A 17,571-nucleotide genomic window follows, 5' to 3' on the forward strand; every position below is an offset into this window, starting at 1 on the left:
AACAGGAACTCAAGATCATCCCTCGGCACACTAAACCCTCTACTGAAAGTATGAGATATGAACGACTGACTCGCCCCTGAGTTAAACAAAACCAAAGCAGGAAAATAATTTACTAAGAACGTACCTAATCACAGGTAAAATCAATAAGCATAACAAAAATACAATAACTTAGACATAAAATAGAAACGTACCAGCAACCACATCTGGTGCTGACTTGGCCTCCTCGGCCGTGAGCTGGAAGGCATGAACCTGAGCCTTCGGAGGCTCCACCTTGACTGGCCTCCCATCTCCAATCCGTACAGTAGCTAGCACGGAACCTTGCGTTGGCTTAGCAGCAAGCTGCAGAAAATTAGTGTTCACATCACCAACCTGATGACACTAGTAACAAATCCTCATATCTGCTGGAGGGGCGGACTGAAGGTAGTCTCTGGTATAGTGCCATTCCTTGCCACATTTGTAGTACCCACCTCCTACTCAACAAACCCCCAAATGAGCGTTGCCACACTTTCCATAAGTGCGGCTCTGATGGCCCCAGACCGTGTATCAGCGGTCTTTGACCGCTTAGGCACCCACTCAGACTGTACCGGTGCCTGACGCTGCTCCTTTAGCTGCAGTTGTATCTCCAACTCACGCCACCTTGCGGCTTCCTGAACGTCCAGGAGGGTATCACAACGTTGTGTATCCACAAACTGTCGTATATCCTCTTGAGCATACTCAGATAACGAGTCATCTGAGACTGCTCTGACGCAAACTCCAGGAAAAACATAGCCCTCTCAATGAACATCCGGGTGATCTCCATCACATGCTCCCCAACCTGTCTCAATGTCAAAAACTTCTGAGTAAGTTGCTCCTGTTCCACACGCAAAACATAGCGGGTGCGAAACATATCCCGAAACTGCTCCCAAGTAATAGGAACCCACGGATCATCAGAATATGAACCCATCATCAATCTCCACCGGTCCTTTGCCCCGATCCTGAGCAGGTTCAGACCACACCTGACCTTCTGGTCAGCAGCATATGAGCACGTGAAAAAACAGCCCTCCACATCAGAAGACCACTGCATAGCCCTGATCGCATCCTATGTACCATCATATGTCGGGGGGCTTCGTATTATCGAAGTCCCGGTACTGGAAAGCCCTGTCGGCTCTTCCTGCAACCCCTACCACAGTTACAGCTGAAATTGTTGCATCGGCAACTGTCTTTGCTAGAGCTGCATATCGCTCATTAAAGTAATCAATCATTGTAGTCTTAATCGACCCAAACATCTCTGGCAGCTGCGCTCGGAACGCAACAACAATCTCGTCGTGCATGATATCTCGGATCCTGGCATCCAACTCCTCGGTCCCTATCTGAACCACAAGCTCAGGTGCTACCGGAACCTCCAACCCACTATCTCCCGACCCCGATCCTGATCCTCATCGGGATCACGAAGCAACACGTCTCTCCATTACCATACTGAAATATATATGCAAGTCATCAGATAAATAACATAATGTCGGGAGACCAAAACCCACAAACCCTAGGGGTTGTAATTTTCTTGCCACGCGTATGGGTCCTGTGCTTTCAGTAGTATGGGCCCACACTGCCTTCCACACCTACCCATATTTCTCTCAAGTATCACCACAATGCCCTAACAATATCATCAACATAGGAAATGCGTTAAACCCTCACTTCTAGGGGAATACCAAATATCTCACGTCTAGTCTCAGCACTTATCACGACTCACACATCCATGAAACTTCCATCAGCCCCTACAGTGCCAGTGCATGCTAGCTGCACATAACGCTGGACCCAATAGACTTTCGAATATCCAATCCTACCCGAAGGCGGAATCAACATTTTCAGGCTATAAGGTCTTTATTATGCACAACCATGATACATACACTAAACATCTACAATTATGATGTCAATTCGACGTACAAGAAACCCTAGGCTAATAGGCATCATGTAATCAGGCAAATCTATCATGTGATTCCTGAAGATCCCTAGCCTAGCACTAGCATGCTGTTCTAACATATCATAATATCAATAACTACAAGGTATTTTAGGGTTTACATACACGCTCCGGTTGATCGTACCCTCTGCATCCTCCATCCTTTTTTTTTAAAACCATTTTAAAACTTACTTTCCAAAAATCTCCTTGATTTGAGATAGGATTCACACGAGTGTTCCTCCAATTCACTCAAACAAAGGCTCTGATACCAACTTGTAACATCCAAAAATTGTACGCGAAATTTAAGCTTTTTCAATCATAAATAAAATCAAACATCGTTTGTTTACAAAAATGTTTTCAAATCAATATCCATCATAGTGTCCCAAAATCATAACATCACGATTAGGAGCGGTACGGTCACGCCTTCGCCTTTCCATGATTTCCTGAAGTACCTGAAAACATAAACTGAAAACTGTAAGCCCGAGGGCTTAGTGAGCTACCCATAAAATATCAATACCACACTGACAATACCATATCGGTAATAATCAATCAATTAGTCATGCATATTGGGCCATCGGCTTGACTGGACCGCCCTACTGGGCCTACAGTCTGTCTGGATCTATCCGGAGCCTTCGGCATGACTGGTCCGCCACGTGGACCTACAGTCTCCCCGGACCGCTCATAGGGTATGTTCGCCTACAACACAAAGCAGGTCCGCCTCAACCCGACCAACAAGCAATTACTATATGTGCATAACTATCATATAATGGCATATATAAACATCTAGCATATTTATCATTGATCATCAATCATTGAATTCTCTCATTACTAGAGTACCGACCTAGCAGGTCACTAATATACCAATCCCTACGGATCATAAAAGCATAGCGTACTGTCAACACTAATTCTGATCTAACAGACCATAACCACATATAACATACCATAACAATAACAACTAAAGTGCCGGCCTTGGTGTCGTAGACCCTATCGACATAGTGAGGATAACTCACCTCGCAGATGTCGAATCGAAAGGTAAACTCCAACTCTCGAATCACTTGATATATGCTCCACCACCTATTATCATAGTACAACATACTCATAAGTCCTTAACCTTATAAGGTACTCCATAACCCACAAGTCAACCCATGGTTAAAGTTAAAGTCGTCAGTCAAGGTCAACAGCCCATGTTGACCTCAACTCGCCGAGTACCCTCGGCTACTCATCGAGTTCCTTGAAGCACATTCTAACTCACTGAGTCATGGGGTGACTCGTCGAGTTCCTTCGATTCTCGATCAAACTTTAAGGCCACCCATCGAGTTCCCTCCTTGTAACTCGATGGATACACATGCATACATATCCAGGAGAAAACTCATCTAACTTGTCGAGTTGTTCTTCAACTCGTCGAGTCTCTGGCAATCATCATCGGACTCTCCAAGTTGTTCATCCAACTCGCCGAGTTCACGGTCATCTTCATGTGACTTGCTGAGTCAACCTTGCGACTCGCCGAGTCCATTGAGTCCTTTTTCCATACAGACTTATTTTGAACCATGCAACGGCTCCAACTCACAGATCCAAGCTTCTAGGGCATCCTTATCACGTAAAGTTGCAAACTTTACGTGCATGCATAGCTTTAAATGCTCCAAATGAAAAATCTAAGCTCTTAATAGAGCTTCATGCCCAAGAGGGACCTCAATCACGACCAAAACTGTAACTTTATGCTTCTAGAATCCGAAGAGGGTCTAGATCTGAAGTTACAACTTCAGATCTAGTCCATAGCTCATCATACCAACTTGATATACAAATAAAACCCTAAAACTCAACCAATAGAGGAGGTCTATAATGAAAATGACGGTTTAGGTACCTCAGGATGATGATATCTGAGATGAATGTTGATTTCCACACTCGAATTGCTCTAATCTCCCTCTCCTCTAAGTCTTCTCCTTCCAAAAATCCTCTTTTCAAGCTTCAACACATACACAAGGCACACACACACACACGAATAAGGGCTCTCAAGGACTCTTTATAACTGTAAAGAGGTCCGAGGGAGGCTAAGGCCCCTTTAAATAGGGGTACAAACCCCGGGATTTAGGGTTTCATCTGCCAGCTCCTACTCGTCGAGTCCCAATATGGACTCGTCGAGTAGGTCACTTAACACGCGATCCCACCTCGTTGCTACTCGACAAGTAAGGAATTCAACTCGTCGAGGAGATCTTAACCCAATACATCTTATTTAAAACAATACATGAGAATCGGGGCGTTACACTGTGACTGTGTCGAGGACTACCTTAAGAACTTAGCAGTAACCATCCGGTATTCCACGTCGTTATTCATAAGAAGTGCCTACCCGACAAAACCCTAGTAATCCCTTCAATGTGACCAAAACCGTATCCTGATAACGAAGGTTCGCCGGAATGCCATACGAAGAAACGAGTTCATTTGGGAGCGTAAAAGATCCGATGAAATTGAAGTATCCGTGTCTCTTTTGAAATCCTTGAGTCGTATTTAAGGTTTGAATTTCGGTATGAAATTCCCTCTAACGGGGGGATAATGTGACAACCCGAAGTTTGCCCCACCGTCGTAACCCACTTCCTTCCATAAAATTTTTCTTTTTGGAATTGTTTTCGTTTAAGTTATAAATTAAGTCATTATTTTGGAGACTTCTATTATGACTTAATTGACATCCAAACATGTTACAAACTCATCAAAACATCCCAAACTATTACTTAGAAAATTTTTAGTATCGACCATATCGGCTTACAACAACTTAATCGGGTGCGACCAAAAGCACCGTATAACGCCGGTATCGGGTAGAATTCCACTGTGTCCAAAACTTAGAACCTATATAAAGATGTTTAAGCTTCCATTTGAAGCTTTTGCTTTCTCTCACTACTCTCTCTCTAACCTCTCTCTTCAATCAAAATTCAAGGTCCAAAAACATTGATTTAAGGCTTCAAATCCTTAAGGTAACTTCCTTAACTTGTTATTCAACCTCTTTAGCCTTCAAATCCGAGTTTAAACATTGATTTAGGACCATCTTCATGAGTTTAAGGCCCTGGAGCATGCTTGGGCCATAAACTCAAATAAATTGGGTTTTTTGAGCCTTAAAACCCTTCCAAACCAACTTTGGGACTTAGATATGACTTAATGGCTTACCAATTCGGACTTAGAACACCTTAATCATGGTTTTTGAGGAGTAAACATGAGTTTACTACCCAAGAACAAGCTTGGGCCGTAAACTCATCATTCATGGAGAGTAAACTCAAACCCAAGTGTTTAAAAGCCATTTAAACACACCATTAGCCTTGGAATAAATCCTAGAACCAACCAAAATCAATTTGGGGACCTTAAACATAATAGAAACTCTTCATTTGAGATTTACAGCCATAACCCCCCAAGGATTGGTTCCAGGGCTGTAAACTCATTAAGACAAGTCAAATGATGCCCAAACTTCATTCTAAGGCTTGTAAAATTAGTATGAATCACATGTGATTGATATAAAGCCACCAAATCATCAATATAAGAGGGGCATAGGATCTTACGGCTGTAAACTTCATGTTTAGGGCTGTAAACTCCCTTTGATGGTGTTATTGGTGATTTAATTCATTCCTAAGCCTTAGATAAATTCATCCCAACATATCTTAAGTGTTATCTTACCATTTGGCACCATAAAACCTCACACTCATGAGTTCACGGCCGTGAACTCATATGGTTATGGTCTTACGGCCATAAACTCCTTAAGGAGTTTACTCTTGAAGTCCAAACTCATTATCCAAGCCATACATGTCCGTAGATGTCACCCGGGTCACTCCAAACACTTGATTTGAAGTGTTTTCGCTCATTGGAGTGTATTATCATATCTAATTAGTGTTTTAAAGTCTAATTAGATACCTTTGGATATTATTTCATGTTACATAGGAACCTCACGTGTAATCAAGCCCCGAACCAACGCTTAGCATTCAAATCGTCGCGTTTTCTAATCTGGTGAGTTCATACCCCTACCGTTTTTCAATGTTTTTCACTGTTTTCAGGGGGGGGGGGGGGAATACAAGCAAAGTACAAGTAATACTTGTAGTCAAAACTTATTTTATATGTGTTGTGTTTCATATTACATATGTTTTTAACACTGACAAATCGTAGCAGATAACCGTTTGAACTTGCAGATCACATTATCATATAATTTGTGAAAAACGTTATAAAGTGTCATATTTTATATTTTCACCAATGGTTTTCCTCATTATAATAGTTAAAAACATAACCTTTAAACTTTGAACAGGAAACTTAATATGTTGTTTTCTCCTCGGTAACACTCCACAGAGATACGCGAGTGGAGGATAGTAGATAGAACTTTTGTATTGTCCTTAATAAAACACCCCTAGACATGAGTATGAAGGACAGTTATCATTGGAACTTAGTCAGGTCCTAGTTAGTAATCCCCATTAACACGAGAGTAAAGAACCAATAGAACAGGATTTTGCATATTGATAATTTCAGTTTTAACTTCATGAATCTTAAGATTGGAGACACGTCCTTTGCAACACTTTCATAGACACGAAAGTGGAGGACCGCCCCCATAACCAGAATCTCTAGAAAGGGGAGAGCGTGACTTGAGTGTATAGATCTATACGGGACTGACTATCCCGCACCTGGCTGCTAGCTACAGCCGAACCAAAAGGTTCAAGGGTGACAAAAGTCATAGAAGATATTAGCCACGTCTCGAGTCATATCTAGTATGTAGTATGGCTATGGAACTCGCAATCAAGATTATGAAAACTTTATACTTATTTATTATTTTTATATATGTCTTAAAACTAATGTACACTTAAAGGTAACCAAACTTTCAGGAAACTTCGCACACGCACACACTTTAAGTATGGTAGATACTTGTACGTTACTTTCAGGTTCGATAACACTTCACAAACACTTTAGGAAAATATAGGATTTTCCTGGGATAACAATTGAACATAATCAGAAACGTACAATATAACAGTTTACCAAACATTACTTTTAAGAAAATATTGGATCTTCTTGGGTCGTAACATTTTCAGAAACTTAAAGGAAACTCGTACATTTTCAGAAAACAAAATCGCTTATGAACTCACCAGCTTTATGCTGATTTTCAAATTGCTTGTATTCTCAGGTCCGCATTAGATAGGTACCCGATGATCCTTTTGTCGAAGACGGAGTGCATCGAAGACACGTCTTGTTTTGTTTATATATACATATGTATAACACAGTACAACTTTACTTTTGAACAAATGTAAATTTTAATATGTAATGTAATGGTTGTTTACTTTGCTTACTATGTACATGGTTGCGATATTCATGACCTCCTCCGCCCCGGAACATTTCCGCCTTCGGTTTTGGGGTGTGACACGTTTTGTGGGCTTACAATTTGTTTTGCATCTATTAACTATAGTGTTTTACTAAAAAGCTTAGGTGTTGTTTCGGAGAATATTTCTAAAAGGAATTGTAATTAGAATTGGAAAATGAATATCTCGAGAATTTGAATCTAATTTATGGTTTATAGGAAATGAAAATAGAAGTAATTTCATATTTATTTGGATCGCAAGGAATTAAATTTGAATCCATGTAAAATGAAAAACCTTTTTTGTCTTTTTTGCTTAATTTTACTTTATTTTCTAACTTATAAGTAAAGATACATTATATAAATTATAAAAAAAAGCAAAAATCTTGACAGTAGCAGTATTGGTGGCTGTTGGTGGTGGGTGATGGTGGTTGCGGTGGTGGTGGTGGTAAATGGCGGTGGCAGTTGGTGGTAAAGGGGGTATTTTTGTAATATATCACATTCCTCAGTAAGGCGGAAAAAATATTTCTACAGTGTAAAAAAAACATTTCATTTACCAATCTCTTCAACACCCCACACCCCCCCCCCCCCGGCGGGGAAATGAGATAGGATGTCGAACTTGAATATTGCGTTTCATGATATATGAATAAAAGATTAATGATCGATAATGTTTCGAACTTTTCTATTCAGAAATTTAAAATTTCAACCGAGATAAAACTTTAGGAACACTAAAGTCTTACATGAAAATAATTCTGATTTATTCATTACAGACACAACCTTATTTATAGACTCGAGTCGGTTACATATGAAACTCTTACATTTTGCAATTGTATGATTGCAAAAGCACAAATTATAATTAACATTATTGACCCTTATAGTAATGTAATAGTGACACAAAGTTGTTTGTCGATAGTTAGTAATAATATAATTATCTCTAATAAGCAATTTGTAATAACCACTTCGAGATGCTAAGCTAACTCCTCCACTAAATCTCCAAAAGGGTTAAAATACCATTTTACCCCTCCATAGTCTCCAAGGTCCACAATTGACCAAACCCAAAAAGTCAACAAAAGTCAATGCTCAAGTCAACAGTCGATGTTGACTAAACTCGTCAAGTGCATCTATGCGAATCGTCGAGCTCCTTCGCTTTTTTGAAGTATCGGGAAAATCCAACTCAGTCGTCGAGTTGTCTCATCAACTCACCAAGTTCTAGCGTGTCTAGTCTATCGAGGGAAAACCCTAGCTAACTCGTTGAGTTGGCTCATGCATTCGTCGAGTCCCTCTAGACCAATTCTCATTCATACGAGTCTAAGCAGAAATAATGTCCCAAACTCTAGATCTAGCCTCCGAAGACTGAAATACCAATTAAAGTTGCAAGCTTAATGTCAATGCATGGCATCTAGGGCTCGAAATGCCATAATAAGCTCTATATGGGGTTTAATGCGTAAATGATTGTCACTAGCTCAATAAAGATTGGATCTTTGGGCTCAAAGGACCTCATTCGGTTCAGATTCGATGTTTCAACTTCATGTCATGCTCAAATAAATCAATAACCAAAAGATGGATGCGAGAAAGCCATAAAACTCCCTAGAAAGAGATCTAACAAAGAAATGATCAAGGTAGTAGCGTTTTACCTCCAAACAGAAGCTAACACTAAAGAAAACTAGATCCAAAAGTCCCTTCTCGTTCCAATCCTTGTTGCTCTCTAACCTCCTTGCAAAAAGCGCACTAAAACACAAAAGATTAGCATGTCTTTCTCTCACACATGGTTATAGCTCGATTAGGGTTTCTCACTGAGTGTTAGGGTGATAAGGGAGGTGGAAATGGAGGCTTAAGATTCTTTAAATAGGACACCAACCCTGGAAATTAGGGTTTTTCCACTCAGCACCTACTCGTCGAGATGGGTTCCTCCAACTCGTCGAGTAGACTCTAAAAATCACGCAACCTTTAACTCCTCTACTCGGCGCGTTGGTGCATCCAACTCGTCAAGTTGATCTTAAATTATGAATGTAAATAAATTAAATATTAGGCCTAGGAGTCGGGATGTTACAATCCACCACCTATCACCACCCACCTATTACCACCACCCGTCACCACCACCACCTGCCACCACCACCACCACCCCCACTAACAGCAACTCAATCCGCCACCGCCAGTACCACCACCACCATCACCAATCACTACCACCCCCACCAACCATCACCACCCACCCGACCACCACCACACCCACCTCTCACCATTACCACCCATCACAACCACCCACCATCACGTGCCACCACACCCACCCATCACCGTAACCCATCATCACTAGCCCCACCACCACCACAACCCCCACCATCCATCTCTACTGCCAATCATCAACCATCCACCTCTAGCACCCACCATTACCATCCATCACAACCACCCGCCACCGTCACCACCACCCACCATCACCAGCCTCACAACCACGCATCATCACCAACACCACTCACCACCGCCACCTACTACCACAACTACCCACCTACCACTACCACCCCTACCACCACCCACCAACATCATCACTACCTACTACCCATCACCTAGAACTACAATAAACAAACTATCACCCACGACACTCATCACCCACCACCCACGACGACCACCACCACCTACCATGACGACTCTCCCTCACCTTCACCACCTATCTCCACCATACCACCAGTACCTACTACATGCGACCAAATATGATAGAATGCATATAATCACATAAATCATGTTTGAGTCTATGTATTTAATCACATAAATAATATATGATTATATAATACGTATAATGACATGTGGCGATGGTGGCAATGGTGTTGGGTGATGGTGGTGATGGTGGTAGGGGTGTTGGGTGATGGTGGTGGTGGTGGCGGTGGCGGCGATAGTGATTAATATCCAAGTATTCGTTGAGTTAGTTGCAGAAAGTCATCATATTAGTCTTGTTTTACTCTTAATACTTGACATCTTTTAACTAGTATTTCCTTGGTTAGACTAAACGGTGTGGGCAACACCCACATCCGTTTTTGTGACGTGGTATGGGAATAACGTCGTGGTCATGGCTAACCACCCCCCCCCCACATGTTTCGTCCGTTACCAGCCATTTCGTTGCCCTCCGTTGCCCCTATAACGATTGATAACGCGTAAAACAATCATTTTTTTTTACCGTTGCGAATGGTCAATATCTCAAAAGAAAATTTAACTTTTTTTATTTTAAATAAAAATACACATACAAAAATAATATTAACCACACAATCTTCTTTTATCTTGATACTATTTTCAACATTCGATAGAAAAAAAAACCACTTTTCCTTTCAACCAAATGTGGAGAAAAACCCGAATAGCCTACCTCCAGACACAAACACATCCATCCTAATGGGGTTCGCACAATATGGAAGTTATATGAATCTGATCCCCTTACATGAAGCAAAACCCAAATTAATCTTCAACAAAACATTTTCAGTGCTTTCACTTCCATGCAACAAACAACCACAAAACCACCACCCACACAACCACCACAAGAAATTTTTCCAAAAACACAAGTAGGAGGCAATCGGAAAAGGAGAGGGAAAGGAAAATGGAAAAGGAAAAGGAAGGCAGTCGCGGATAAGGAAGAAGATCTTCCATAATGGTGGACACCGGAGGAGGAGTGCGTGTTGGCAGTGGTGTGGTGCGGGACTTCAAAGAGTTCAGTCATCGGAAGTTATATGCGAAGAATTGAGTTCAGCCATATCGCAATGTCGATATACTTAGTAGCAAGCGGACCCTTATCAGTCACCGGTACACCAAGTTTAATCGGATTTTCATGAGACTAGAATCGCAAAAACAAAGTGATGTAAATGATTTTGATGTGTACGAAGTTGTGCGGGAACAATATCAAGTCGAAACAGGGCATGCTTTCGAGTTTGAAAAAAATATGTGAGATTGCCAGGCTAGATCCAAAATGGAATAAGGCGATAACATTGTCAGAGCAAAATCAAAGAGGCCTCTCAATTTTAGTTCGTTTGAAATTTCCAACGCACAAACTAACATTGACATCAACGAATACAGGATGACATCCCTGACGACATAGAAAAGATCCCCCCCCCCCTCCCGCCGACCATTCGAAATTGACAAAGCGGAATGCGCTCGACGTCACGCGGATGAAAACTGATAGAAGGGCACAAGAACTGGTGGAAATGAAAGCAATGTTCAACCAAACAAAATCTGATTGCCCAACAAAAGGTTGATGTGCAACGTGAGCACTTAGAGTTTCTTCGTAAACAAGCAGAGAAAGATTTAACAATTCTTCAGAGTAGCGAAGAAAATATAGGAAGCGTAAGTGCCCCGAAATGAAGGAGAAAATCGAAAAGCAATATGACTAGTTGATTGGTTTTTTTTTTTAGGACAATGGGTTTTTTTTGGGTCTGTAATTTTTTTTTTCTTTTTTGTTTTTAATGTTAAGGTTATTGTAGGAGTTAATTAAATTGCATGTTTCGTTGTTTTTAATTAATCCAACATGATTAAAAAAAATAATCGAAAAAGAACAATAAAAAATAAATAAATTGAAAAAAGAAAGAAAAAATCCAAAAAAAAAAAAAAAAAAAAAAGAAATGATGACAAATAAAGTTAAACATGTTATAAATAGTTGTCCATTTCCTCCATTTGGTTTTTATAACACGATTTTAACATGGCATATGATGTGGCATCTTTTGAGTGTGATGACACCTCTTAACTAATTGCTCACATCCACAAGTCTTACGTACTAGTTTTTTGTGTATCTTAATCCTTCCCAAGTGAACCTCCGAAAGAGACAATTTTTCATCACATTAATTCTTCTTTAAAAGGCTGAAAATCTCAAATCGAATTAATCTGGGAAAAGTATCTGTTGTCACACTCATATTTACAAGTATGGAAGTCATTGTTAAGTGTTAGGTATCTTCAAGTCAAGTATCTTGATGCTTATAAATATTGTAATAAAAAGATAATTTATTTATCTGTTTACACAACATTTTGTCAGCTTACCGTTTGTTTTGCATCTTTTAACTACCGAGTTTTGTCAAAAAGCATAGTATTTGTTTTCAAACATTAGTTGCAGAAAGTCATCCTATTAGTCATTGTTTACTCTTATTATCATCTTTTAATTAACTAATATTTCCCTGCTGAAAGTTCTTTTCAGTATTTTAATCATTGCTGAGAGAACCTGGGAAAGACACCATTTTTCATAATATCAGAAGAATAAAACGTTTTCTCTATATATAATTATTCTTTAAAGAACTGTCCATCTCGAATGGAAATAATCACAAAATTTAATCTATAACAAACACTGCTCATCCTAGTATACATAAGTTTGCTTTTCTAGTTCTTCTTCTGTATCATGGAAAAACCATTGCATGTGTTTTTGCTGATACTTGTGCTATATGTTCTTCAATCCACATCGGCAACTAAGTTTTCATCTTCACGTGAATCATTGGCACATGATGACGAGTGCTCTATGTTATTCCAGTTCAAGGAGCACATCTCTATAAACCATTCTGCATCCTCTGATCCTCATGCTTATCCAAAGTTTGCTTCATGGAAGCTTAACAGGAGCGATTGTTGCTTGTGGGATGGAGTTGAGTGCAGTGGGAAAAGCTCAGGTCATGTGATTGGGCTTGACTTAAGCAGCAGCTTTCTTTATGGCCCCATTAAATCCAACAACTCTCTCTTCAACCTCATCCACCTTCGAACCTTAAACCTTGCAGATAACGATTTCCAATTCTCACAAATTCCATCTGGAATAGGACGTCTCTTGCATTTAGCAAATCTAAATCTCTCCTATTCTCTTTTCAGAGGTCAAATCCCGAATGAAATCACACAACTTACCCAATTGGTTTCCTTGGATCTAACTGGAAACCCATTAAAGCTACAAGCTCTTAGCTTCAAAAACCTAGTTCAAAACATAACGGATACTCTGAGAGAACTCATTCTCTCAGGGGTCAACATAGATTCTGAAGTACCTCATATCTTGACCAATACATCTTCCATAACATCACTCGTTCTTAGAGATTGTGGGCTTAGGGGTGAATTCCCAACAGGTATATTTCATCTACCAATGCTGCAACATCTTGACATGCGTGGTAACCATGATCTTTCTGGTTATTTACCAAAGTTTCATTCTAAAAGTCAACTTAAAGATCTGATCCTCGCTGAAACAAATTTTCATGGCATGCTACCGACGTCAATTGGGAACCTCATGCACTTGAATCAGTTGGATGTAAGTGGTTGCAATTTCTCAGGGCCTCTTCCTGGATCAATCAGCAACCTAACACAGCTTACACTTTTGAAGCTCGATCATAATAGGTTTTGGGGGCGTATTCCGTCTTTGGTCAGCCTATCAAAACTCAGTTATCTGATACTTTCCTCCAATGAATTTGATGGAAGGAACCTCTCTGCATGGCTTGGTAAGCTTCCAAACCTCTTGTATTTGGACCTTAAGCTTAACAATCTCAGTTGTGAGATCCCATCATCTATTGGGAATCAAACACAACTTAGACAACTTTACCTCAACAACAACAACATGGTTGGTGAAATACCATCCTCACTTGCGAACCTAACACACCTTACAGACCTGATCCTCGGGTTTAATGACTTCACAGGCCGAATTCCCTCTTTAGAAAGCCTCTCAAACCTCAACGTTTTGTACCTCTCCCTCAATAATTTTGATAGATGGAAGCTGCCTGATTGGCTTGGTAAGCTAAATAAGCTTACTTATTTGCAACTTGTTGCTGTCAATCTGTATGGAGAGATCCCATCATCAATTTTTAACTTGACCCAAGTTGAAGATTTATTACTGTCATCGAATCAAATTGAAGGTCGGGTCCCACCTTTTCCAAGTACCATGACAAAGCTAACGAGCTTAATCCTTCAAAAAAATCAACTGAAAGGCCCCATCCCAAGGTCATTTCTGAATCTCCACAATCTTGAAGAAATTGTGTTGAATGATAACAACATGAACACCACAGTGGAGGTTGACATTTTCCTTGGTCTTAGGAATCTAAAGATTCTCACTCGAGGGGGAAACCGAATCACACTTTCTGTCATGACCAACATCACCAGTGATAAGCTGCCAAAGTTTGAAATATTAAGGTTGGAATCCTGTAACTTGAAAGTCTTCCCTGACTTTCTGAGATTTCAAGATCAACTGCAGGAAGTGTACCTTGATGACAATAAAATTGATGGGCTGATACCCAAATGGATTGGGAATATTAGCAAAGAAACACTGCAAACACTTTCTTTTTCTAAAAATTCCCTAATTGGTTTTGAGCAGCATTGGCCAGTTCTTCCTTGGGTTGGTTTACGATTATTAGACCTGAGTCATAATATGTTGCATGGATCGATCCCAGTTCCATCATCAACCACCATGAACTATGTGGTATCAAACAATAAGTTGTCTGGAAAAATTCCACCATCCATATGTGATTTGCACTCTCTCCAGTTGCTTGATTTGTCGTTTAACAACATCAGTGGCTCAATTCCTCCATGCTTGGAGAAACTAAACAGTTCGTTGTTAGTGCTGAATCTTAGGGGTAACAAATTACAAGGAACCATTCCCAATGCTTTCAGTAATGGAAGCAAGCTTCTAATGATCAATTTAAGTGAAAATCAATTAGAGGGAAAGATACCAAGATCATTGGAAAACTGTGCGTCACTCCAGATCCTTGATCTTGGAAATAATCGTATGGAGGACATGTTTCCCTTCTGGCTAGGAGCACTTTCAGACTTACAGGTTCTCATACTTCGGTTTAACAAATTTCATGGTGCTTTAAAGATCCCAAGTAAAACCAAATTCACATTCTCAAAATTACGCATCATCGACCTCTCATTTAATTCATTTTCTGGTGATCTTCCACATCAGTACTTCAAGGATTGGTCAGCAATGAAGGAGACAGAAGAAAATGCAGCATATATGCAAGCAAATGTTAATATTTTTGGGGAAAAGTACTTCTGGTTAGGAAATTATTCATACTCGATGAATATGACTAACAAAGGTGTAAAGACGGAGTATGAGAAAATTTTGAACATCTTTATAGCGGTTGATCTCTCAAGTAACAAGTTCCAGGGGGAGATTCCAGAAGCCATTAAAGCCCTTAGTAATCTTCAGTTGCTCAACCTTTCCAATAATGAGCTTTCTGGTACCATTCCATCATCCATGGGGAACCTGACAAATCTTGAATCATTGGATCTTTCTAGTAACAAACTCTCTGGAAAGATTCCTCAAGCGCTAGTACAACTGAATTTTCTCGCATTCATAAATGTGTCATTCAACAAACTCACTGGCCCTATACCTCAAGGTGGACAGTTCAATACCTTTCTGAACATGTCTTACATGGGAAATTCAGCACTTTGTGGTGACCCTTTATCTAAGGATTGTGGAGATCCAAAAGCATCAGAGCGTCCAACAATCTCATCAGCTGAAGCTACTTGGTCTGACTTCCCAAGTGGATTTGATTGGGTTTTTATTGTTACAGGAGTTGCAAGTGGGCTAGTGATAGGGGTTCTTTTTGGTGGCCATCTAACCATAGGTTGTTACAAGTGGTTTCTCAAAAGATTTAGAAAGTGAAAGAAGTGAGGAGAACAAATGTGAGGGGATTGAGGGAAGGAAGACTGCTAATTTATTTGTCAGATGAAATTATTAGTGGGCATGTATATAGAGTAATCTATAGTTTCTGTCTATGGTGTATTCTAGGCTTGGCCCATGTATTGTATTTTGTAAGATATAATATGAAGAATAATAACCCGTCTCCTTTCTTGGGAAAATACGACTGATTACATGGTATTAGAGTTGTAACACATTGTCGTATTCTTCCTTTCTCTCTCCTCAATCTCTGTAAAGTCCCAAAATATAATCCAAAACTTTCACTTTTAAATTAAGTAAAACTATAATCCAAACATTATCGAACAACCAATATAAACAAAAGTGTATCAACACATCTCAAAATATCTGATAAATCAAAAAATGCCGAATAAGGTGGTGTTGCGCTGCAATCACAGTGGGCTCTTCCTTTTCGATCCTGAAGTACCTGAAACATAAACTGAAAACCGTAAGCATAAAGTTTAGTGAATTCCCTAAATTACCACATACAATAGATAATAAACCACATACTGGCCCCCGCCCGGTATCGAGTCCCACTCGGCCTCGAGCCTCGCTCGGCATCAAGTCCGACTAGGTATACAAATTTGTTACTCCTTAGGCCCCGTCCACGACACACATAGGCATATAACACATCATCTTGCTAACACATACAATAATCATAAATACAATAACATAGAATAAATTGGGCCTCGCCCGGCATCAAGCTCAGCCCAATATACATAGCAGCACATAACACATGCAAGGGTCGCACAGACTCCTAGCATCCTAACATAATAAACAAGGGCCGACATTGGTGCCTTAGACCCACTAAACGCAATGAGGAAACTCACCTCACACTACTAAATCTCACAGATAAATCTCTGGCTGCTAACCTACTAAAATCATCACACTATCAATCACAAAATAACATTCAATTAATTGTTGGATCCCGGCCCACACTAAGAGTCCAAACTAGGGTAAAAGGTGTCACACCCCCAAACCAGAACGGCAGAATCGTTCGATGGCGGATGACTTCATGTAGTATTGTAACAGTTAAATACATAGTAAAGAAAGTAAAACAACCATCATATATATAATTTAAAAGTTACATTGTTGAATGATATTTGTTCAAAATAAATTACAATATGATGAAAAATATGAGTTTTAAACTACCACCCCTACCACCACTCACCAACATCATCACTACATACCACCCATCACCTAGAACTATAATAAACCAACTATCACCCATCACCCACGACCACCACCTATTACCACGACCGTCCCCCACCTTCACCAGCACCAACCAACACCCATCTCCACCATACCACCACTACCTACTACCTACAACCAAATATAATTGAATGCGTATAATCAAATAAATCATGTTTGATTCTATGTATTTAATCTGAAACATCATATATGATTATATAATACATATAAATACATGTGGCGATGGTGGCAATGGTGTTGGCGGTGGTGGCAATGACGTTGGCGGTGGCGGTGGTAGTGGTGTTGGGCGATGGTGGTGGTGGTGGTGGCAGCGATAGTGATTAATATCCATGTATTAGTTTAGTTAGTTGCGGAAAGTCATCATATTAGTCAATGTTTACTCTTAATATTTATCATCTTTTAACTAGTATTTCCTTGCTTAGACTAAACGGTGTGGGCAACACCCACATTCATTTATGTGACGTGGTATGGGCATAACATTGTGGTCACGGCTAAACACCCCCCACATGT

At 40.1% G+C, this 17,571-nt stretch overlaps 1 protein-coding gene across 1 annotated transcript; it reads left to right on the forward strand.

Moving 5' to 3' along the window:
- Window positions 1-12,560: 12,560 nt before the first annotated feature.
- On the forward strand, window positions 12,561-15,893 carry LOC145005677 (receptor-like protein 7). The gene is made up of 3 exons (XM_078964795.1): window positions 12,561-13,647; window positions 13,714-14,068; window positions 14,141-15,893. Exons 1-3 carry the CDS (start codon window positions 12,592-12,594, stop codon window positions 15,814-15,816), a joined length of 3,087 nt encoding a protein of 1,028 aa, XP_078820921.1. The 5' UTR covers window positions 12,561-12,591; the 3' UTR covers window positions 15,817-15,893.
- The last annotated feature ends 1,678 nt before the right edge of the window (window positions 15,894-17,571 follow it).

The sequence above is a fragment of the Lactuca saligna genome, chromosome 7 (genome assembly GCF_052625555.1).
Source record: "Lactuca saligna cultivar CGN05327 chromosome 7, ASM5262555v1, whole genome shotgun sequence".
Lineage (NCBI taxonomy): Eukaryota > Viridiplantae > Streptophyta > Magnoliopsida > Asterales > Asteraceae > Lactuca > Lactuca saligna.

Excerpts from the sequence above, each read along its gene's own strand:
- LOC145005677 (XM_078964795.1), top strand. The coding sequence starts at position 12,592 with ATGGAAAAACCATTGCATGTGTTTTTGCTGATACTTGTGCTATATGTT. Across the intron at positions 13,648-13,713 it reads TTGATGGAAGGAACCTCTCT|ATCCCATCATCTATTGGGAA; the intron begins GCATGGCTTGGT and ends CTCAGTTGTGAG. Across the intron at positions 14,069-14,140 it reads GTCATCGAATCAAATTGAAG|GCCCCATCCCAAGGTCATTT; the intron begins GTCGGGTCCCAC and ends ATCAACTGAAAG.